Below are 24942 nucleotides of genomic sequence, written 5' to 3'. Positions count from 1 at the left end.
TGGTGGCCGGGAATCGATAGAGAAATCGAAGAGATGACCAAGAGCTGTGCAGGATGCCAGAAGGTCCAAAACGCCCCACCACAAGCTCCTCTGCATCCATGGGAGTGGCCCTCATCTCCATGGCAAAGGGTGCACATTGATTTTGCTGGTCCCTTCATGGACTCGATGTTTTTAATTGCGGTGGATGCACATTCAAAGTGGCCAGAGGTAATAAAAATGTCCTCAACCACCACGGAAAAAACTATCACAGTTTTACGAACCATATTCGCCAGGAATGGGCTGCCTGAACAGATTTGCTCTGACAATGGACCACAGTTTGTGTCTGAAGAGTTCCGGAGGTTCTTAAAGAACAATTGCGTTAAGCATTACACATCTGCCCCATATCATCCAGCCACTAATGGATTGGCCGAGAGGTTTGTCCAAACTTTCAAGAAGGCTATCAAGGCAATGTGTAATGAAGATATACCCCTACAACACAAGGTGGACAACTTCTTGTTTGCCTACCGGAATGCGACACATGCGGTTACCAACCAAACTCCAGCCATGATGTTCTTCAATCGAAGACTACGATGCCGCTTGGATTTGGTTAAGCCAAACGTCCGAAGAGATGTGGAGAACAGGCAGTTTCAGAATATGAATGAAAGGCCGACCAGGAGTTTTAAGATAGGTCAACCAGTTTTGGCCCGGGACTACCGCACTGAGAAATGGCAGCCAGGAACGATTTGTACACGACAAGGACCTCTCATGTATACCATGGACGTGGGGAGAGCATTGTAAGACGCCATGCTGACCAGATTCTAGAGTCACTGGAAAACGTCAACTCCACACCACGATCTGATACACCTGGTAATGAAATTGACGTTCCAATTGCAGCTACCGCAGAACCGGTAATATTGGAAGCAGATGAACCAAACAACGACATTGATCCCGACTCAACATTGCCAGAAGAACCTGATACCCCAAAGAGGCGTTATCCAGACAGAATCAGGAAGCCTCCTCAAAGACTGAACTTATCATTGCTTAAACTTAACCAATGTATCTAGCAACAGTAATTGTGATTGTAATTAGTTATCATTTAGTTGTTAAATGAATGTTATGTACTGTTTATCTAAAAGGGGAGGAATTGTTGTGTATGTACCTTTAAGAGAATAACTGGTCTCAGAATGCAGTACCGGCAGTGACCACCCCTGTATAAAAGGCGCTAGTGAGCCTCTGTGTTTTAGTTTCACTATTGACTTCCACCAGTAAAGACTTATTTTGTTCACTCCTGCTGTCCGTGTCTCAATTATTCACGGACGTAACAGGATTGGAATCTCAATTTGGCCTCAAATAGGACACCAAAGAGGAAAATTTGGTACAGCCCCGTTTGGGGTGCTAAAACTTTAAGGGGGAAAAATTGAGTCGTGCCCCCTTTGGGGTGCTAACTAGCACCCCGAAAAAATTAGCTCCCCCATGGCCGTAATTTATTGGTAGCGCCACAAGCGGGAAGCGGGGTGCTACTGGAAGCACCCCGCCTCCCTCTTGGGGCGCTGCGAGTGAATATCGCGGTGCTACATGCCACAGTGCCACGCGCTACGGCACATCGTGCTGCAGTACTGCAGGCCTTCCTCCCCTTCTTAAAGGGGGGGGGGGCCTTGCGCAGCACGACCCGGGGCCCAGCTGGGCCACCAGAAATCGGAGTGCTGGCAAAAGAGCCCTGCACTCGAGAGAAGTGCCGGGCGCATGGAACACAGCAGCACCCCGCGGGGGGGCTTCAGAGGAGGCCGGGGACAGCAGAGGGGGGATGTGTTGGCTGGTGGCCAGCAACAAAAATGGTCACCCAGCACCTGCCCTTTAATTAGCACCACCCCGGCCACAGGAAGGCTCCCCTGACCTCATCAGACATAGCTTCCGGCGGTAAGCCAGGGGGCTCTACCGAAGATCGCAGCCGGGGCGCGAGCGGAGAGCTGCGCGTGGCAATGATGTCATCGCCATTGACACAGCGCCACGGGGTGCTAACAATTACCACCGCTAACCTCCCGCTGAATTTCGTGGGAGGTATTGGTGGCGCCGTGCCCGGGCGCTAGTTGCTTTGCGCCCCGTTAGCGCCCTCCCGCAAAATTCAGTTTTAGCGTTCCAAGAGGGAAGTGGAGCGCTAAATCAAGCACTAACCACTTCTCTTAGGGTGCTAAAGTCTGAGAGCGGGGCGGGAGCAACTAGCGCCCGGGCATGGCACCACCAATGCCTCCCACGAAATTCAGCGGGAGGTTAGCAGCGGCAATTGTTAGCACCCCGTGGCGCTGCGTCGCCGGCGATGATGTCATTGCCACGCGCAGCTCTCCGTTTGTGCCCCGGCTGCGATCTTCGGTAGCGGCAGAGTGCTGAACAATTTCGAGTGCATTGTAAACGGCACTCTTTCATCACAGAAGCTGCTTCCCTCGCTTAAAGGGAAGGGCCAATGATGCTGCACCAGCTAGTTGTTGTCAATTATGTTTTGCAAGGCGACCTGTGCAACTGCCATTACAGCCCCAAACAAAGTGGAGGGCTTGGGCATCTTGTACCAATGAAACGTTAAAACATTTGCACAGGCGCCAGACTGTAAATAATAAAAATTGCGCTCGCTGAAAAGCATTCCCTTTAATTACCGCTCCTGAAGCAGCCAGCCGAGGTCACAATGCCTCCTCTTGCTGGTGTTATCGGCGCATGGTGATAAAGCAGGGGGTGAGGGTCAATTTTCCATCCAGGGCGATAACGGGGTGCTGCGCACGTTAGGATGTTATGATCCGTGAGGCGCTAGAGGCCCAGGCACTAAGCATTAAAGTTCGCGGGCGTCGCTGCAATCGCCGCGCCCGAGCGCTAACCCCTTAGTGCCCCTGCCAGGCGCTAACAAGAGGCACTAACATACCGAATTTCACGGCCCAAAATTTTATAAAGTCTGGTTCAGCTTGAGATAATGGCTGGGGAGAGGGATGGAATTGGTAACAAGGGTACGGGGTTTGTGACAGGGACTGAAGATGATGGCTTTGGTCTTACCAATATTTAACTGCAGGAAATTGTGTCCCATCAATGGCTGGATGTCAGACAAGGAGTCTGACAGCACAGTGTCAGTGGACAAGTCGAGAGAGGTAGTGGAGGCATGGAGCTCAGTGTTGTCAGTGTACATGTGGACGCTGACCCCATGTTTATGAATGATGTTGCCAAGGAGCAGCATGTAGATGAAGAAGAGGAGGCGATCAAGGACAGATCCTTGAGGGATAAATCTGCAGGGACGGAAAGAGAAGCCATTGCTAGATAAACTGATTGGATGGGTAAGAGTGGAATCAAGTGAGGTATCTCCTACTCAGCTGGACAACAGAGAAAGGTGTTGAGAAGGATGGTGTGATTGACCGTGTCAAACACTGCATAGGATGTCATTTGTGACTTTGGTTAGTGCTTTTTCAGTGTTGTAGCAGGGTTGGAAACCTGAATGAGACCAACATAGGGTACCAAAGAGTTAGGAACTGAGCACACACCCTCTATCCCACTCATACTGAGATTCTCAAATGCTAATCTGTGTGAGAGATGTTCCAGGTGCCATTGCACACTTCTCCCAACAGCTGGCTTCAGAGTGACATTGGCAGGGGCTTGCACGCAAGCTACCCACCTGCCCTCTTGGCCAGTTACAGTGATTAGCACCGGGAAACCCAAGAAAGAGAATTACGAGAACTTTTCAGCAAAAAATTACTCTTGTCAAACATAAAGATGCACAAGAATGGGTTAACAACAACACAACTTGCCTTTAATGTCGGAAAACGTCCCAAGGCGCTTCACAGGAGCATAATCAGACAACAATTGGCACCGAGCCAAAGAAGGAGATAATGAGAAGGGTGACTAAAAGCTTGGTGAAAGAGGTAGGCTTTAAGGAGGGTCTTACAGAAGGAGAGAAAGGTGGAGAGGCGAAGAGGTTTAGAGAGGGAATTCCAGAGCTTAATGCCTAACCAGCTGAAGGCACAACCGCCAGTGGGGGGGCGAAGGGAGTGGGGCTTTAACAAGACCAGAGTAGGAGGAACACAGAGTTCTCGAAGGGTTGTAGGGATGAGCAGACAGAAGTGTGTAACTGGGAGAGTTCAAGGCAACCCTTGCTCAAGCTCTAGGTACAGTTGGGAATGAGATCACAAGGGAAGAATTCAGACTCCATTTCAGAATTATATCAGTGTCACTACACTGTACATCTGCAGATTCCAGGCACGGATTGCGTAATCCAAAAGGAGGCAACTGGGAGGGGTAAAAGAATTGCGTGCACTACAATTGAACACAGGCAGGATGATAGTGGGGGCACGATAATTGACTTCAGTGACCCTTGGTTGGGGAGAGGGAAAATAATCAACCAGGTCCCCGCTCTTTGCTAGACCTGGAGCACTGTGAGCAGTTCTGGGCACCACACCTTAGGAAGGATATATTGGCCTTGGAGGGAGGGCAGCGTAGGTTTACCAGAATGATACCCGGACATCAAGGGTTAAATTACGAGAAAAGATTACACAAATTAGGCTTGTATTCCTAGAATTTAGAAGGTTAAGGGGTGATCTGATTGAAGTTTTCAAGATATTAAGGGGAACTGATAGGGTAGATAGAGAGAAACAATTTCTGCTGGTCAGGGATTCTAGGACTAGGGGGCAGAGTCTAAATATTAGAGCCAGACCTTTCAGGAGTAAAATTAGGAAACACTTTTACACACAAAGGGTGGTAGAAGTTTGGAACTCTCTTCCGCAAATGCCAATTGATGCTAGATCAATTGTTAATTTTAAATTGGAGATTGATAGATTTTTGTTAACCAAAGGTATTAAGGGATATGGGCCACAGGCGGGTATATGGCGTTTGGTTGCAGATCAGCCATGATCACATTGAATGGTGGAACAGGCTCGAGGGGCTGAATGGCCTCCTCCTGTTCCTGTGTTTCTAAAATGCACAAGGACAGAACTGGGTTCAGCTCAAGTGCTCCTTATACTCAAATCTTCTGCCCACATTCTCTGATTGACTCACTCATCCTAGGCCACGTCAGATGGCATTAACATTCAACCACTCTTGTGAGGACTAGACTTACTGATGCCAGTCTTCAAATTACTGGGTTTATTGAATTAAATCCTGGGATGAGAGGGTTGTCCTATGAGGAGAGGTTGAGTAGATTGGGCCTATACTCTCTGGAGTTTAGAAGAATGAGAGGTGATCTCATTGAAACATTTAAGATTCTGAGAGGGCTTGACAGGGAAGATAGAATAGAATCATAGAATGGTTACAGCACGGAAGAAGGCCATTCGGCCCGTCGAGCCTGTGCCGACTCTCAGCTAGTCCCACTTCACACTTTTCTGCGTTAAATTTAATCTGCCACATGTCCACCCATTTCACCAGCCTGTCTATGACTTCCTGACGTCTATCACTCTCCTCCTCACTTTCACTATACTTGCAAGTTTTGTGTCATCTGCACATTTTGAAATTGTGCCCTGTACACCCACGTCCAAGTCATTAATATATATCAAGAAAAGCAATGGTCCTAGAACCGACCCCTGGGGAACACCACTGTGTACCATCCTCCAGTCCAAAAAACAACAGTTCACCACTACCCTATGTTTCCTGTCACTTAGCCAATTCCGTAACCATGCTGCCACTGTGCCTTTTATTCCATGGGCTTCAACTTTGCTGGCAAGCCTATTATGTGGCACTTTATCAAACGCCTTTTGGAAATCCATGTACACTACGTCAACTGCATTACCCTCATCAACCCTCTCTGTTACCTCATCAAAAAACTCGATCAAATTGGTTAAACACGATTTGCCTTTAACAAATCCATGCTGGCTTTCCTTAATTAATCCACACCTATCCAAGTGACGGTTAATTTTGTCCCTGATTATTGTTTCTAAAAGCTTCCCCACTACCGAGGTTAAACTGACTGGCCTGCAGTTGCTGGGTTTATCTTTACACCCTTTTTGAACAAGGGTGTAACATTTGCAATTCTCCAGTCCTCTGGCACCACCCCTGTTTCTAAGGAGGATGGGAATATTATGGCCAATACCTCCGCAATTTCCTCCCTCAATTCCCTCAGCATCCTAGGATGCATCCCATCCGTTCTTGGTGATTTATCTACTTTAAGTACAGCCAGCCTTTCTAATAACTCTTCGTTATCAATTTTTATCCTATCAAGTGTCTCCACTATGTCTATGGCAGGATCCTCTCCCTTGGTGAAGACAGATGTAAAGTACTCGTTTAGTACCTCAGCCATACCCTCTGCCTCCATGCATAGGTCTCCTTTTTGCTCCCTATTTGGCCACACCCCTCATTTTACTACCCTTTTACTATTTATATGCCTATAGAAGACTTTTTTTTTATTCGCTTATGGGATCTGGGCGTCGCTGGCAAGGCCGGCATTGATTGCCCATTTCTAGTTACCCTTGAGAAAGTGGTAGTGAGCCGCCTTCTTGAACCGCTGCAGTCCGTGTGGTGAAGGTACTCCCACAGTGCTGTTAGGGAGGGAGTTCCAGGATTTTGACCCAGCTATGATGTACTTCTAAGTCAGGATGGTGTGTGACTTGGAGGGGAATTTGGAGATGGTGGTGTTCCCATGCATCTGCTGCCCTTCTCCTTCTAGGTGGAATAGGTCACGGGTTTGGGAGGTGCAGCCGAAGAAGCCTTGGTGAGTTGCTGCAGTGCATCTTGTAGATGGTACACACTGCAGCCACAGTACGCCGGTGGTGGAGGGAGTGAATGTTATGTAATGAGAAAGGATTAATTAGCAATCTTGTTGTACGAGGCCCCTTGGGTCGGAGCGATCATAATATGATCGAATTCTTCATTAAGATGGAGAATGAAGTAGTTGACTCAGAGACTAGGGTCCTCAATTTAAATAAAGGAAACTACGATGGTCTGAGAAGCGAGTTGGGTAGGATTGATTGGGGAATGGCACTCAAAGGGTTGACGGTGGATAGGCAATGGCAAACATTCAAAGACCGAATGGATGAGCTACAGAATTTGTTCATCCCAGTTTGGCATAAAAATAAAACAAAAAAGGTGACTCAACCATGGCTAACAAGGGAAATTAAGGAGAGGACATATAAATTGGCCAGAAAAAGCAATAATCCTGAGGATTGGGAGCAGTTTAGGATTCAACAAAGGAGGACAAAGGGATTAATTAAGAAAGGGAAAATAGAATATGAGAGTAAGCTTGCAGGGAACATAAAAACTGACTGTAAAAGCTTTTATAGATATGTGAAGAGAAAAAGATTGGTGAATTCAAGCGTAGGTCCTTTGCAGTCAGAATCAGGGGAATTTATAATGGGGAACAAAGAAATGGCAGACCAACTAAATACATATTTTTGTTCTGTCTTCACAAAGGAGGACATGAAAGGGTGGAACTGAAAGAAATCAGTATTTGTAGGGAAATGGTGTTAGGAAAATTGGTGGGACTGAAGGCCGATAAATCCCCAGGGCCTGATAATCTACATCCCAGGGTACTTAAGGAAGTGGCCCTAGAAATAGTAGATGCATTGCTGGTCATCTTCCAGAACTCGATAGACTCTGGAACAGTACCCATGGATTGGAGGGTAGCTAATGTTACCCCACTATTCAAAAAAGGTGGTAGAGAAAAAGCGGGGAATTATAGACCGGTAAGCCTGACATCGGTAGTGGGGAAAATGCTAGAGTCCATTATAAAAGATGTAATAGCAGAGCACTTGGAAAGCAGTGACAGGATCGGACAAAGTCAACATGGATTTACAAAAGGTAAATCATGCTTGACTAATCTACTGGAAGTTTTTGAGGATGTAACTGGTAAAATAGATAAGGGAGAACCAGTGGATGTGGTATATTTGGACTTTCAGAAGGCTTTCGATTAGGTCCCACATAAGAGATTAGCGTGCAACATTAAGGCACATGGGATTGGGGGCAAGGTATTGACTTGGATAGAGAACTGGTTGGTGGACAGAAAGCAAAGAGTTGGAATAAACGGGTCATTTTCCGAGTGGCAGGCAGTGACTAGTGGGGTACCGCAAGGATCGGTCCTAGGACCCCAACTGTTCACAATATATATTAATGATCTGGACGAGGGAATTGGATGTAATATCTCCAAATTTGCAGATGACACAAAGCTGGGTGGGAGGGTGTGCTGTGAGGAGGATGTCGTGAAACTCCAGTACGATTTGGACAGGTTGGGTGATTGGGCAGAAACATGGCAAATGCATTATAATGTGGATAAATGTGAGGTTATCCACTTTGGTGGCAAAAACAGGAAGGCAGGTTATTATTTGAATGGCAATAGATTGGGAGAAGGGGAAGTGCAACGAGACCTGGGTGTTCTTGTGCACCAGTTGCTGAAGGTAAGCATGCAGGTGCAGCAGGCGGTTAAGAAGGCAAATGGTATGTTGGCCTTCGTACCAAGAGGGTTTGAGTACAGGAACAAGGATGTCTTGCTACAGTTGTACAGGGCCTTGGTGAGACCGCACCTTGAGTATTGTGTGCAGTTTTGGTCGCCTTACCTGAGGAAGGACGTTCTTGCCATGGAAGGAGTGCAGCGAAGATTCACCAGGCTGATACCTGGGATGGCAGGAATGACGTATGAGGAGAGATTGTGTCGATTGGGCTTATACTCACTGGAGTTTAGAAGATTGAGAGGGGATCTCATCGAAACCTATAAAATTCTGTCAGGCCTGGACAGACTAGATGCAGGAAGGATGTTTCTGATGGCCGGGGAGTCCAGAACCAGGGGTCATAGTTTAAGGATAAGTGGTAAGCCATTTAGGACAGAAATGAGGAGGAATTTCTTCACCCAGAGAGTGGTGAACCTGTGCAATTCTCTGCCACAGAGGGCGGTGGAAGCCAATTCATTAAATATATTCAAGAAAGAGTTGGATATATTTCTTAAGGCTAAAGGGATCAAGGGATATGGGGAGAAGGCAGGGACAGTGTACTGAATTTGGATGGTCAGCCATGATTTCATTGAATGGCGGAGCAGGCTCGAAGGGCCGAATGGCCTACTCCTGCTCCTATCTTCTATGTTTCTATGTTAAGGTGGTGGATGGGGTGCCAATCAAACGGGCTGCTTTGTCCTGGATGGTGTCGAGCTTCTTGAGTGTTGTTGGAGCTGCACTCATTCAGGCAAGTGGAGAGTATTCCACCACACTCCTGACTTGTGCCTTGTAGATGGTAGAAAGGCTTTGCGGAGTCAGGAGGTAAGACACTCGCTGCAGAATACCTAGCCTCTGACCTGCTCTTGTTGCCACAGTATTTATGTGGCTGGTCCAGTTAAGTTTCTGGTCTTTGGTAACCCCCAGGATGTAGATGGTGGGGGATTCGGCGATGGTAATGCCGTTGAATGTCATGGGGAGGTGGTTAGACTCTTGCTTGTTGGAGATAGTCATTGCTTGGCACTTCTGTGGCACGAACGTTACCCGCCACTTATCAGCCCAAGCCTGAACGTCATCCAGGTCTTCTTGCATGCGAGCATGGACTGCTTCATTATCTGAGGAGTTGTGAATGGCGCTGAACAATGTGCAGTCATCAGCGAACATCCCCATTTCTGACCTTATGTTAGAGGAATGGTCATCGATGAAGCAGCTGAAGATGGTTGGGCCTAGGACACTGCCCTGAGGAACTCCTGCAGCGATGTCCTGGGGCTGTGATGATTGACCTTCAATCACCACAACCATTTTCTGGATTACCTTTTATGTTGGCTGCCATTCTATTCTCATACCCTCTCTTTGCCCCTCTTATTTTCTTTTTCACTTCTCCGCTGACCTTTCTATATATAGCCTGATTCTCAGATGTATTTGCAACCTGACATCTGTCATACACGCATTTTTTCTGCTTCATCATATTCTCTACCTGTTTCGTCATCCAGGGAGCTCTGATTTTAGTTGCCCTACCTTTCTCCCTCGTGGGAATGTACCTCGACTGTACCCGAACTATTTCCTCTTTAAAGGCAGCCCATTGTTCCACTACAGTCTTGCCTGCCAATCTTTGATTCCAGTTTACCTGGGCCAGATTTGTTCTCACTGAAATTGGCCTTCCCCTGTTAAACATTTTTACTCTAGATTGCTCCCTGTCCTTTTCCATAGCTAATCTAAACCTTATGATATTATGATCACTGTTCCCTAAATGTTCACCTACTGACACTTGCTCCACTTGACCTACCTCATTCCCCAGAACCAGATGCAGCAATGCCTCCTTCCTCGTCGGGCTGAAACACACTGATCAAGAAAGTTCTCCTGAACACACTTCATAAGTTCTTCCCCCTCTCTGCCCTTTACACTATTACGATCCCAGTCTATATTAGGATAGTTGAAGTCCCCCATTATTACTACTCTATAGTTCTTGCACCTCTGTAATTTCTCTGCAAATTTGCTCCTCCATATCTTTCCCACTATTTGGTGGTCTATAGAATACATCTAGTAATATAATGGCACCTCTCTTGTTTCTTAACTCGAGCCATATAGATTCTGTCCTTGACCCCTCCAGGACATCCTCCCTCTCCAGCACTGTAACATTCTCCTTAACCAATACTGCCACACCACCTCCTATCTTTCCTTCCCTATCTTTCCTGAACACCTTATAACCAGGAATATTTAATACCCAATCCTGCCTTTTTTTGAGCCAGGTCTCAGTTATTGCCACAACATCATATTCCCATGTGGCTATTTGTGCCTGCAGCTCACTTATCTTGTTTACTACGCTTCGTGTGTTCACATACATACACTGTAAACCCATCTTAGACCATGAGATGCTGAGAGGTTGTTTCCCTGGCTGGAGAGTCTAGGACTACGGGACATAATCTCAGGATAAGGGGTTGAACATTTAAGAGTGAGATGAGGAGAAATTTCTTCACTCAGAGGGTTGTGAATCTTTGGAATTCTCTACCCCAGAGGGCTGTGGATGCTGAGTCGTTGAGTATATTTCACTCAGAGGGTGGTAGGTCCATGGAATATGCTGCCCCAAGAAGCTGTAGAAGCTACATCATTACATAAATTTAAAACAGAAATGGACAGTTTCCTAGAAGTAAAGGGAATAAAGGGTTATGGGGAGCGGGCAGGAATTTGGACATGAGTCTAGGTTCGGATCGGTCATGGCCCTGTGGTTAGCGGAGCGGGCCCAGGGGCCGTGTAGCCTGATCCTGCTCCTATTTCGTGTGTCTAATTCTGTTAGATGCAGGAGATGGTTCTGTGATAGTGGATTGGCAGTTAGGATCAGATCAGCCATGATCTTATTGAATGGCGGAGCAGGCTCGAGGGGCCGATTGGCCTACTCCTGCTCCTATTTCTTATGTTCTTATGTTATGTTCTTATATTCAAGGCTGAGATTGACAGATTTTTGGGCTCATGGGGAATCAAGAAATGTGGAGATCGGGCGGGAAAGTGAAGTTGAGGTCGAAGATCAGCCATGATCTTATTGAATGCCGGAGCAGGCTCGAAAGGCTGTATAAGAACATAAAAAATAGGAGCAGGAATAGGGCATTCGGCCCTTCGAGCCTGCTCTGCCATTCACTGAGATCGTGGCTGATCTTCGAAATCAACTCCATTCACCGGCCCTATCGCCATATCCCTTGATGCCCTTACTAGTCAGAAATCTATGGCCTACTCCTGCTCCGAATCTTATGATCTTATGGTGGAATTAGTCCAGTGCCATAAACATTAGCTGTTTGTGTAAAAAATGCTGTTTCTGAGACCTTGCTGTGTGCAATTGTCTGTCGCGTTTGACTGCACTTCAAAAGTAATTAATTTTCGTGACGTCCTGAGGTCATGAAAGGCGCTATAGAAATACAAGGGGGGGAAAATCGGGTCCTTTGGGGCGCTACTTTTAGCGCCCCCAAAAAATTAGCGCCTCCGCGCCCGAAGTTCACACCAGTAGCGCCCCAAGAGGGAAGGTGGGGCGCTACTGGAGTGAATATTGTGGCGCTACGTGCAGCAGCGCCACGGTACTGCAGGCCTTCCTCCCCTTATTAAAGGGGGAGGGGCCTTGCGCAGCACGACCTGGGGCCCAGCTGGGCCACCAGGGATCAGAGGGCGGCAAAAGAGCCTGGCACTCAACAGAAGTGCTGGGCTCACGGAGTGTAGCCGGCACTCCGCGGGGGGGCGGGGAGCTTCACAGGAGGCCGGGGACGACAAAGCAGGCAGGTGCTGGCAGGCGGCCAGCAACAAAAATGGCCACCCGGCATCTTCCCTTTAACTTGCGCCGCCCCAGCCGCAGGTAGGCCCCCCTGACCCCGTCGGACATAGCGTCCGGCGGTAAATCAGGGGACACTACCAAAGATCGCAGCCGGGGTGCTGCGCATGACTATGATGTCATCGCCAGCGGCGCAGCACCACGGGGCGCTAACGGTTACCACCGCCGCTAACCTCCCGCTGAATTTCACAGAAGGCGTTGGCGGCGCTGGTTGCTTTGTGCCCCGTTAGGGCCCTCTAGGATGCTAACAGAAGGCGCAAATCAACCGAATTTTTCCTCCAAGTTCTTTTTTTACTGGGGTAAAGTTAGATCCTCTGAATAAAAACTAGCTAAATCCAGGGAAATTACATTTTTATATATTTGGAACAGTGAAAACTGTAGGAACAAGCGAGAAATAATGTTTTTTTTCGCTCAAAATAACCCTCTTATTTTTTTCATTGGTCAGAAAAACTGAATTAAAAGATCTTTAAGCATCTTTAACCAGAAAGATTTAACCTATATTTTCAGGAAAATGCTGAGTAAAGTAGAATGAGGACATTGAATGTAACTTTATTTAATGGAGAGAGGTGAAACTTTCGGCTGGGCTGGGCTCTTTAAGTTTCTCTGACACTTTCCCCCCTTTCCGCCCCCCCCCCCACTCATTCCCAAATAAGGACAAAAGTTCCATATTTTACGCTGGGACCCCCTCCCTCTGACGTGTCCGGGGGCTGCTCCCTCCCATTGGTGCGAGTGTCCCAGTGAATCCCGGGCTCTTTGGGTTGGCAAATTGCTGCGGACTCTCCCTTTTCCTGAAGCAGCGCAGCGGGCACTGGAGTGAGGAGCTTGAGCCGAGTAGACCCAGACCTCGCACCATGGCCGGAGCCACTTCGCTGGAGTCAGTGCGACGGAAGATCCAAAGCCTGCAGCAGCAGGCGGACGAGGCGGAAGGGCGAGCTGAGGGGCTGCAGCGGGAGCTGGACACCGAGCGCCAACTCCGGGAGAAAGTCAGTGAGCGGGCTTTGGCGAGGCGGGCAGGGGGACCCGGGGAGGGAGCGGCCCAAGAGCCCAGGTCCCGCGCTGCGCTCACAAAGCGGGGCGGTGGTCACCCAGCCTCCAGGGGTTCGCCCCGGGTCCTAGTGCCCCAGAGGCAGTGCCACAACTTCCAGCGGAACCGTGTGAGACAATTTAACTGGGTGGTGGGCGGGAAGCTAACTTTACATTGTGGGGGGGGAGAGATTCTAACTTTAGATTGTGGGGGGGGGAGATTCTAACTAGATTGTGGGGGGAGAGATTCTAACTTTACATTTGGGGGGGGGGGGAGAGATTCTAACTTTAGATTGTGGGGGGGGGGAGATTCTAACTAGATTGTGGGGGGAGAGATTCTAACTTTAGACTGTGGGTGGGGAGAGATTCTAACTTTAGACTGTGGGTGGGGAGAGATTCTAACTTTAGACTGTGGGTGGGGAGAGATTCTAACTTTAGACTGTGGGTGGGGAGAGATTCTAACTTTAGACTGTGGGTGGGGAGAGATTCTAACTTTAGACTGTGGGTGGGGAGAGATTCTAACTTTAGACTGTGGGTGGGGAGAGATTCTAACTTTAGACTGTGGGTGGGGAGAGATTCTAACTTTAGACTGTGGGTGGGGAGAGATTCTAACTTTAGACTGTGGGTGGGGAGAGATTCTAACTTTAGACTGTGGGTGGGGAGAGATTCTAACTTTAGACTGTGGGTGGGGAGAGATTCTAACTTTAGACTGTGGGTGGGGAGAGATTCTAACTTTAGACTGTGGGTGGGGAGAGATTCTAACTTTAGACTGTGGGTGGGGAGAGATTCTAACTTTAGACTGTGGGTGGGGAGAGATTCTAACTTTAGACTGTGGGTGGGGAGAGATTCTAACTTTAGACTGTGGGTGGGGAGAGATTCTAACTTTAGACTGTGGGTGGGGGGGGGCTTCCCTGATATCTGGAACAAAGGACTCATAACGCCCATATACAAAAGTGGGGACAAAGTCGACCCAAATAACTATCGAGGCATCTGTGTAAACAGTAACCTGGGGAAGGTATTCTGTAGCATCATAAACAAAAGACTTATAAACTTCCTTGAGGAGCACAATGTCTTGAATAAAAGCCAAATTGGATTCCTGCCAAACTATAGAACACCAGATCATATCTTCACCCTACAGACCCTAATTGACAAACACGTTCACCATAACAAAAGCAAAATCTACGCATGCTTTATAGATTTCCAGAAGGCTTTCGACTCCATCTGGCACGACGGTTTATTCCTGAAACTTATCGAAAGCGGGGTAGGGGGAAAAACATATGATGTAATTAAATCAATGTATACAAACAACAAATGTGCAGTTAAAATTGGAGACAAACAAACAAAATACTTCCCACAGGGGCGGGGGGTGACGCAGGGCTCGCCAATCTCACCGACACTCTTTAATATTTACATAAATGGATTGGCAAAACTACTTGAACAATCGACAGCACCCGGCCTCACCCTATATGAATCCAAGGTTAAATTCCTCCTCTATGCAGACGACCTGGTTCTGCTGTCACCAACTAAGGAGGGTCTACAGCAGAACCTGGATCTGCTGGAGTCGTACTGCCAGACTTGGGCCCTGACAATAAATCCCCAAAAAACCAAAGTCCTTGTGTTCCAGCAAAGATCCAGACATCAGGGACCCAAAATAAATTTCACAATAGGAACAACCAAAATTGAACAAACCACTAACTACACATACTTGGGCTTAAAAATCAGTTCTACGGGAAACTTCAAACTGGCTGTGAATGAACTGAAAGAGAAAGCAAGAAGGGCTTTCTATGCCATTAAAAAATCAATCCAAATAGAAATCCCAATTAGCATTTGGCTCAAAATTTTCAAATCAGTAATTGAACCAATTGCACTCTATGGCAGTGAGGTGTGGGGACCGCTAACACAACAAGAATTTGCAAAATGGGACAAACACCCAATTGAGATCCTACATGCAGAATTCTGTAAAAGTATCCTCCGGACTCAAAGGAAAACAGTAAACAATGCATGCAGGGCAGAACTAGGCCAATATCCATTAATAATCACTATCCAAAAAAGAGCCACCAAATTTTGGAAACACCTAGAAATGAGCAACCCCCAATGCTATCACTACGACGCCCTGAAATGCCAAGAGATGACCATAAAGAAGGATACCCTCAGTCAACTAGTCCTGGGACTCAGTGAAGTAACTACTAACAATAACCAGCCCCAGGACAGTGACAGCGTAACACAAAGAATTCGACCCAACACAATCGTCGCTAAGCAAAAGGAAAAATATCTGACATATTGGGCAGAAACAACAAAAACCCAAAGCAAACTCAATTGCTACTTGGCCCTAAACAGACAATACAACATAGCTGATTACCTGACCATGGTAAAGGACAGCAAACTGAGAAAAATCTTGACAATGTACAGACTTAGTGAACATAGCCTGGCGATCGAAAAAGGTAGACACAGGCAGACCCGGCTACCAAGAGAGGACAGGATATGCTCTCACTGCAGTCAGGGAATGGTGGAGACAGAGATGCACTTCCTCACAGCTTGTAGAAAATATCAGGGCATAAGGGAGAATTTCTACCCAAAATTTACAAAAATATGACCGGAATTCAGAAATTTGAATGACGACCAAAAACTCCCATACAGAATCACCCATACCTACTAGGGGAAGAGAGAAATTGCGTAACACTAGCGGCACACTATGTTACAGCTTGCCATAAACAGAGGGACAACCACTAAAGATAAGATAAGAGTATATATAAATTATATGAAAGTATATTTATACACTCAGGGATATATCTGTTTATACACTGTATGGATAGATCTGTATTTTTGTGAACAAACATGAATGTTTTCCGCTGCTTTGGCAACATAAGATGTAACTTGTCATGCCAATAAAGCGAATTGAATTGAATTGAGATTCTAACTTTAGATTGTGGGGGAGGGGGGAGATTCTAACTTTAGATTGTGGGGGGAGAGATTCTAACTTTAGATTGTGGGGGGGGGGAGAGATTCTAACTTTAGATTGTGGGGGGGAGAGATTCTAACTTTAGATTGTGGGGGGGGGAGATTCTAACTTTAGATTGTGGGGGGGGCGATTCTAACTTTAGATTGTGTGGGGGAGAGATTCTAACTTTAGATTGGGGGGGGGAGATTCTAACTTTAGATTGTGTGGGGGAGAGATTCGAACTTTAGATTGTGGGGGGGAGATTCTAATTTTAGATTGTGGGGGGGGGAGATTCTAACTTTAGATTGTGGGGGGGGGGGAGATTCTAACTTTAGATTGTGGGGGGGGAGATTCTAACTTTAGATTGTTGGGGGGGGGGGAGATTCTAAGTTTAGATTGTGGGGGGAGATTCTAATTTTAGATTGTGGGGGGGGAGAAATTCTAACTTTAGATTATGTGGGGGAGAGATTCTAACTTTCGATTGTGGGGGGGAGATTCTAACTTTCGATTGTGGGGGGGGAGATTCTAACTTTAGATTGTGGGGGGGGGAGATTCTAACTTTAGATTGTGGGGGGGGAGATTCTAACTTTAGATTGTGGGGGGGGAGATTCTAACTTTAGATTGTGTGGGGGAGATTCTAATTTTAGATTGTGTGGGGGAGATTCTAATTTTAGATTGTGTGGGGGAGAGATTCCAACTTTAGATTGTGGGGGGGGGGGGGGGAGATTCTAACTTTAGATTGTGGGGGGTGGGGGGGAGATTCTAACTTTAGATTGTGGGGGGGGGGGAGATTCTAACTTTAGATTGTGGGGGGGGAGATTCTAACTTTGTGGGGGGGGGAGAGATTCTAACTTTAGATTGTGGGGGGGAGAGATTCTAACTTTAGATTGTGTGGGGGGGGGAGATTCTAACTTTAGATTGTGGGGGGGAGATTCTAACTTTAGATTGTGGGGGAGAAGGAATCTAATTTATTTGGGAAGTGTAAAAATAATAAACAGTTTAGATTTAAAGCAATGGTTTCAGTGATTTCTGTTCATTGAGTAGTATCTGCATTAATTTAAATCTTTTAATAAACTTTCCTATGTCAGGACCTAGTAAAGGTTTAAAAAAAGTCTCTATGTGAGGATGACTGAGTAAACGTAAGATACAAAGGGGGGCGATAATTGATAAACTAATCATAGTTGGAGAGGATCAAAGCCCTGGTCCGGATCGATTACATCCGCACATATTGAAAGACGTTAGGGAAGAGATAGCAGAGGCACTATTACATATATATAAAATTCATTAGAAAAGTTAATAGTGCCAGAGGACTGGCGGACAGGCAATGTGATTCCTATATTTAAAAAGGGGGATAGAACAAGTCCAGGGAACTATAGACCAGTTAGTTTAATGTCGGTGGTAGGAAAGATAATGGAATCTTTACTCAAAGATGTAATTAAAAAGCTGTTAGAAACCGAAAATATAATAAAAAGCAGTCCGCACAGATTTCAAAAGGAAAGGTCATGCTTGACCAACCGTACTAATTTCTTTGAAGAAGTAACAGAAAGAGTAGACAAGGGTAATGCAGTAGATGTAATATATTTGGATTTAAAAAAGGCCTTCGATAAGGTACCACAGAGTAGACTTGTGACTAAGGCCAGTGCATGCAGAGTCGGTGGCAGGTACCAGAACGGATAGCAAGCTGACTACAAAACGTAAAAGATAGAGGAGCAGTTAACAGTAGTTATTCAGTCTGGGAAAAGGTGGGACGTGCTGTTCCACAGGGATCGGTGCTGGGACCACTGTTACAATTTCAATATTTGTGTCGGATGCAAAATTTGGGGTGTCGTTAACACAAAGGAAGAATGTGACAAAATACAATGAGACATTAATAAATTTGCAGAATGGGCATGTAATTGGCAAATTAATGTCAATATAGACATGTGTGAGGTGGTGAATTTTGGTAGGAACAAAAAAAAGGCCACATACTGCTTGGGTACACTACCACAAATCATCTAAAAGTAGTGATGCATGTTAATAAGGCCATAAAAATTGCAAACCAAGCACTGGGGTTCATTTCTAGAAGGATAGAATTGAAAAGCAGAGAAGTTACGTTAAACTTGTATCGAACCTTGGTTAGACCACGCTTGGAGGACTGTGCATGGCACTGATCTCCATATTATAAAAAGGATACAAAGGCACTGGAGAAGGTGCAAAAAAGATTCATAAGGATGATACCAGAACTGGAAAGATTGAAGAAGGTGGGGCTTTTTTCTCTGGAAAAGAGATGGCTGCGGGGTCACCTGATAGAGGTCTTTACCCTATCAATCCCTTTCAGAATTTTAGACGTAGAGAAAATGTTTCCACTTGGGGGGAGTTCAAAACTCGAGGGCATAAATATAAGATAGTCACGCCAATAAATCCAATAAGTAATTCAGGAGAAACTTATTTACTCAGAGTGGTTAGAATGTGGAACTCGCTACCACAGGGAGTTGTTGTGAATAGATTAGATGCATTTAAAGGGAGGCTAGATAAACACATGAGGGAGAAAGGAATAGAAGGTTATGCTGATGGGGTGAGATGGAGAGGGGTGGGAGGAGGCTCGTGTGGAGCATAAACACCGGCACTGGCCTGTTTCTGTGATGTAGACTCGATGTAAACTCCTGACTGAGACTGGTAAAGGACTAGCAGTCACTGGAGAATTTAATGTATCTCACTGTTAGAATCTATAACACACTTTATATATCAATATATTGTATCTACGCAAAGAAGTGTTAAGATTTGCATTTCTATAGCGCCTATCCCAATCTCAGGGTGCCCCAAGCATTTTACAGCCAATGAAGTACTTTTTGAAATCTGGTCACTGTTGTAATGTAGGAAACGCAGCAGCCAATTTGTGCATAGCAAGCTCCCACAAACAGCAATGTGTTAATGACCAGATAATCTGTTTGTGATGTTGGTTGAGGGATAAATATTGACTGGGACACCAGGGAGAACTCTCCTGCTCTTCTACGAAATAGTGCCATGGGAATTTTTACATCCACCTAAGAGGGCAGACGTCTTGGTTTAACGTCTCATCCGAAATTCGGCGCCTCCGACAGTGCAACACTCAGTAGTGCAGTGGAGTGTCGGCCTCGATTATTGTGCTCAAGTCCCTGGAGTGGGACTTGAACCTACAACCTTCTGATTCAGAGGCGAGTGTGCTACCCACTGAGCCACGGCTGACACCAAGGATGGAATTGGGGTGACTGCTTTGCGAAACACCTCCGTTCAGTCCGTAAGGATGACCCCGAGCTTCCGGTCGCCTGTCATTTTAATTCACCGCCCCATTCCCACTCAGACCTCACCATACTCGGGCTCTTGTATTGTTCCACGGAAGCTCAGTGTAAGCTCGAGGAACAGCACCTCATCTTCTGATTAGGCACTTTACAGCCTTCCGGACTCAATATCGAGTTCAACAATTTCAGATCATAATCTCGGCCCCTATTACATTTTTACTTTTTTTTATCCACACCTTTGTTTTGGCCCTTTTCCCCCCCCCCTTTTTTTTTCTCTCCCACATGGCAGCTGTCTCCCATTCTGCCAGTGCATTTCACAGCCATCTTTTGTCTCCACTAGCCCTATCACCATCTCGTCTTGTTTTGAATACCTCTTAATGTCTCTTCACTTCTCTTTTGTTCTCTCCCAGCCTGGCCTTTTAACCTATTTCATTTTCCTGTGCTTTTCCAGTCTTGACAAAGGGTTTGACCCAAAACATTGACTCTATTTTCTCTCCACGGATGTTGCCTGGCCTGCTGAGTTTTTCCAGCATTTTCTGTTGTTATTAATTACCAAGGATGGACCCTTGTATTGGGGAAGGGGAGAAAATAATCTAGGAATTCTATTCAGCCTTCCATCAGTTGGTCTGCAATGCTTGCGGTGGAAGTGTCTGTGACTCACTTTCCCCTGACTAATAGAATCACAAAAATCGGATCTGGACTGCTTTAAAGGGATTTCAAAAACATTTGGGGGGGAAAAAGTTGTCCTGCTTGAGGTTAGGTCTTCGAATCATATAGCACAGACGGAGGCCATTCTTTGGTAGAGCTATCCAATTAGTCTCTGCTCTTTCCCTATAGTCATGCAAATTTTTCCTTTTCAAGTGCATATATCTAATTCCCTTATGAAAGTTACTGTTAAATCTGCTTCCACCACCCTTTCAGGCTGCACTTTCCAGATAATCACAACCCGCTGCATTTATAAAAAAAAAAAAAAAAAAATAAATAAATTTAAAAAAATCTCCTCATCTCCCTTTTTTTTAACCAATTACCTTTAATCTGTGTCCTCTGGTTACCAACCCTTCTGTCAGTGGAAACAGTTTCTCCCTTTCTCCCTATCTACTTTATCAAAACCCCATATGATTTTGAACACCTCTATTAAATCTCCACTTAACCTTCTCTGCTCTGAGGAGAACAATCCCAGCTTCTGCAGTCTCCCCACTTTATCCCAATCTTGTGCACTTCTTATTCTCAAGTGAGGAATCTGAATAAGGATGGTTGAAACTGAAATTTGTCACTCCCCTTTCAGGTGATTTTAGGGAATTTTAGCACTGATTAGTATAACTTTGTGGTAATTTCTCAACCGGGTTTCATTTTCTCTTTTTTGAAAGTAAAGCAGAAATATGATGGGTCTGTGAGGAGCAATGTGTATTCCCTTGCCTGGCTTCCTATACAAACTTCTCATTAAAGGGGAGTGAAGTCCCCTATTTTGTTTTGGCCCTCAGTGTTTGAAACCAGCCCTGACCAGTTTCAGAATTAAAATGGTGGGGATGAGGAAGACGAGAGGTTGTCACACCTGCCTCCCCTCACCCCTGCTGGCAGTTTCTCATGGTCTGGGCCCTTCGCATGTCCTGTTTTGAGTTTCTATGATTACGGTGTATCCTGTTGCAGTGGTTGTGGGGTGTGGTTTGCCAACCACTAAGATTGATACTGCTCCATATGCAGTGCTAAGGGGTGCAGGAAACTCCCTGTTTAAGAACATAAGAAATAGGAGCAGGAGTAGGCCATTTGGCCCCTCGAGCCTGCTCTGCCATTCAATAAGATCATGACCGATCATCAACCTCAACTCCACTTTCCCTCCCAATCCCCATATCCCTTGATTCCCCTAGAGTCCAAAAATCGATCTATCTCAGCCTTGAATATACTCAAAGACTCAGCGTACACAGCCCTCTGGGGCAGAGAATTCCAAAGATTCACAACCCTCTGAGTGAAGAAATTCCTCCTCATCTCAGTCTTAAATGGCCTACCCCTTATCGTGAGACTGTGCCCCCTAGTTCTAGACACTCCAGCTGGGGCAACAACCTCTCGGCATCTACCCTGTCAATCCCCTTCAGAATCTTGTATGTTTCAATGAGATCACCTCTCATTCTTCTAAACTCCAGAGAGTATAGGCCCATTCTACTCAATCTAAAGTCTGGACACCCACATTCTGGGATGTCAAAAAGCTTCAATGACTTTAGTCTTTTTATTAGGTGCTTGAGTTAGCGTATGCTCATCCCTGCAATCCTGAACACTGAAGTGTTGGCCTCGCTCCTCCGAGATCTCTGCGCTTCTCCAATTCTGGCCTCTTGCGCGCCCCTGATTTTAATCGCTCCACCATTGGCGGCTGTGCCTTCAGCTGCCTGGGCCCTAAGCTCTGGAATTTCCTCCCAAAACCTCTCAGCCTCTCTACCCCTCTCCCCTTTTAAGACGCTATTTAAAACCTACCTCTTTGATCAAGCATTTGGTCACCTTATGTGGCTAGGTGTCAAATTTTGTTTGATAACGCTCCTGTGAAGTGCCTTGGGAAGTTATACTACGTTAAAGGTGGTATAGTTGTTGAAGTACTTTTTATGTCCCTTCAATATTCGCATTCAGACCAGCAGTGGAGCGGCCCATGGAGAAACGTGCTGCTCCCGACCAGCATTAAAGCTGACCACAGTTTTGGAACATAGGCCATTCAGCCCCTCAAGCCGATTGTTGCCCTGTAAAGTCCAACCCTTGCATGTGGTTTGAGATGGGCAGCATTGTGAACAAGTCCTCAAACTACTGGTGAGCATAGAAGGATGGAGGCTTCTGTATTTAATTTTATTCTGAAAATAAATGTATCAATCTCTGGCAGGTCAGACCTACCGCCCATTGATGAAGAATACCTGCTTTGTCTAACAGTTTCTCTTTTGCCCATCATTTTTTTGAGTGTAAGCAAACACTGTCATTGTGATCTGTAGATCAGGCCCAGTGTTTAATTTTGCACTTCCTGCTTGAATGTTCTTTCTCCTTGTCATTGACTTGACGACCTCTGTGTCATAATCTTCGTAATCCTGTTAAGATTGGTATACTTTGTGATTTTTGAACATCCAAAGCTCTACTGCTTGTATCCTCTCCCCCACCAAGTCCCACTCGCTCTTCATCCCTGTGCTCCCTGGTGTACACTGGCTCCCAGTTCCAAAATGCCTCAAATTTAAAATTTGCATTTTTGTGTTCAAAGCCCCTCATGACTTTGCCCCTCCCTATCTCTAGCCTCCTCCAGCCCTACAAGCCTCCGAGAACTCTACGCTCCTCGAATTCGGGCCTCTTGTGCATCCCCTACTCCCTCCGCCCCACCATTAGCAGCCGTGCCTTCAGCCGCCTGGGCCCTAAGCACTAGATTTCCCTCCCTAAACCCTTCCGCACCACTCTCCTCCTTAAGACCGTCTTAAAAACCCATCTCTTTAATCAAGTTGTTAAGTCACCCCTCCAAATAGCTCCTCCTTTGGCTTGGTATCAATATTTGTCTGATTAGGCTTCTGTGAAGCCCTTTTGCAATGGTTTTCTGTGTTAAAGGCGCTGATAAATGCAAGTTGTATTAATTTTGAAGGAGCTGGCTTATGTTGGGAGTCTGTCACAAGACACTTGGTGTAGCAATGTGCAACATCATCATTGGAGCCATCCGAATCATGGGATAGTACAGCACAGGAGGAGGCCATTCCGCCCAGTGAGTCTGCCGCGTCTCTTTCGAAGAACAATCCAGTTAGTCCCACTCCCCTGCTCTTTCTCCATATCCTCCATTTTTTTCTCCTTCTAGTATTTATCCAATTCCCTTTTAAAAGCTACTATTAAATCTGTATCCACCACCCTATCGGGCAGTGCATTCCAAATCCTAATCACTCATGAGTAAAAAAGCTGTTCCTCTTGTCACCTTCAATCTGTGCCCTCTGGTTATCGACCTTTCAACCATCAGTGGAATTGCTCAGTAAGATGTGCGGCCAGATACCTCAGTCAGAGCACACCTACGCTCCAGCCAAATGCATTTCTTGGAACTGACTCTATCCCAAAAACCCCTGGAAAGACAAAATGCCTCATTTTAGAAGGAAAGAGCAGCAGAATAGCGCGAAGCTTGGTTTCAGGCTCATCCAGTATGGAAGCTGATGAAGCAATAGATGGATGTTGTGACTGGCGATGTCCTTTGCTTGGATCCAGACAATAACCTGCAGACCTGCTCCTTTTGGAGAAACGTGAGCCGGTGGGGTGAGGGTAGACTATGTGAGCCGGTGGGGTGAGGGTAGACTATGTGAGCCAGTGGGGTGAGGGTAGACTATGTGAGCCAGTGGGGTGAGGGTAGACTATGTGAGCCAGTGGGGTGAGGGTAGACTATGTGAGCCAGTGGGGTGAGGGTAGACTATGTGAGCCGGGGGGTGGGGGTAGACTGTGCGAGCCCGGGGGTGGGGGTAGACTGTGTGAGCCAGTGGGGTGAGGGTAGACTATGTGAGCCGGGGGGTGGGGGTAGACTGTGCGAGCCCGGGGGTGGGGGTAGACTGTGCGAGCCCGGGGGTGGGGGTAGACTGTGCGAGCCCGGGGGTGGGGGTAGACTGCGCGAGCCCAGGGGTGGGGGTAGACTGCGCGAGCCCGGGGGTGGGGGTAGACTGTGCGAGCCCGGGGGGTGGGGGTAGACTGTGCGAGCCCGGGGGTGGGGGTAGACTGCGCGAGCCCGGGGGTGAGGGTAGACTATGTGAGCCAGTGGGGTGAGGGTAGACTGCGCGAGCCCGGGGGTGGGGGTAGACTGCGCGAGCCCGGGGGGTGAGGGTAGACTGTGCGAGCCCGGGGGTGGGGGTAGACTGCGCGAGCCCGGGGGGTGGGGGTAGACTGTGCGAGCCCGGGGGTGGGGGTAGACTGCGCGAGCCCGGGGGTGGGGGTAGACTGCGCGAGCCCGGGGGTGGGGGTAGACTGTGCGAGCCCGGGGGGTGGGGGTAGACTGCGCGAGCCCGGGGGTGGGGGTAGACTGCGCGAGCCCGGGGGGTGGGGGTAGACTGTGTGAGCCCGGGAGATAGGGTTAGATTACGATTGTGTGGTGGGGGTAGGATAGTTACTGTTGGTGTTTAAAGAGGCAACAGCTCTGTGGTTTTTAAAAAAAAACTTAATCTTCAAACACTCAATAGGGCAGCGGTGTGTCTGTTGCCTGAGTGTCACCAGTCATATCAGTCCTAGCAGTTTTGTTTAAAATGTACGCAACAAAAAGGGGTAAATGCTACCCAGTCTGGATGTTTTGAAGTCAAGCTGGTTGTCTCCTGGTCTTCAAGTGGTCTGCCTGCAATTCCATAAACGTAGAACTGTGACACGGATGTTGTGGAGCTGAGAACTGGCTGGGGTTTCCATTCCAACTGATTCTTAGCTCCGATATATCCATACACTAGTTTAGAGTTACCAATTCACCAAGAACTTTAATGCCTGGTGATGTTGCTGGTGTCAGCCTGTGGTTCAGTGGGTAGCACTGAGTCAGAAGATTGTGCTCAAGTCCCACTTGAGCCCATGATCTGGGCTGACACCCCAGTGCAGTACTATCGGAGGGGTGCT

At 46.9% G+C, this 24942-nt stretch overlaps 1 protein-coding gene across 5 annotated transcripts in view; it reads left to right on the top strand.

Moving 5' to 3' along the window:
- The window catches only part of LOC147108420 (tropomyosin alpha-1 chain), a 177105-nt gene that overhangs the window by 89978 nt on the left and 62185 nt on the right, over positions 1-24942 (top strand). Inside the window, exon 1 of one of the 5 annotated variants that reach the window (XM_086005043.1) lies at positions 12875-13142. The exons of 3 other annotated variants lie outside the window; for them this stretch is intronic. In XM_086005043.1, the coding sequence (XP_085861169.1) occupies positions 13011-13142 (132 nt within the window). In that variant the 5' untranslated portion in view covers positions 12875-13010. Of the gene's footprint in view, positions 1-12874; positions 13143-24942 lie in introns of those variants that run through there. One more of the 5 variants, XM_086005042.1, reaches the window with a different exon arrangement.

The sequence above is a fragment of the Somniosus microcephalus genome, chromosome 13, assembly GCF_052327205.1.
Source record: "Somniosus microcephalus isolate GS21.2 chromosome 13, FLI_Smic_1.0, whole genome shotgun sequence".
NCBI lineage: Eukaryota > Metazoa > Chordata > Chondrichthyes > Squaliformes > Somniosidae > Somniosus > Somniosus microcephalus.
Note: the sequence above shows the minus strand (reverse complement) of the source record. Positions and strands in the feature narration are given on the sequence as shown.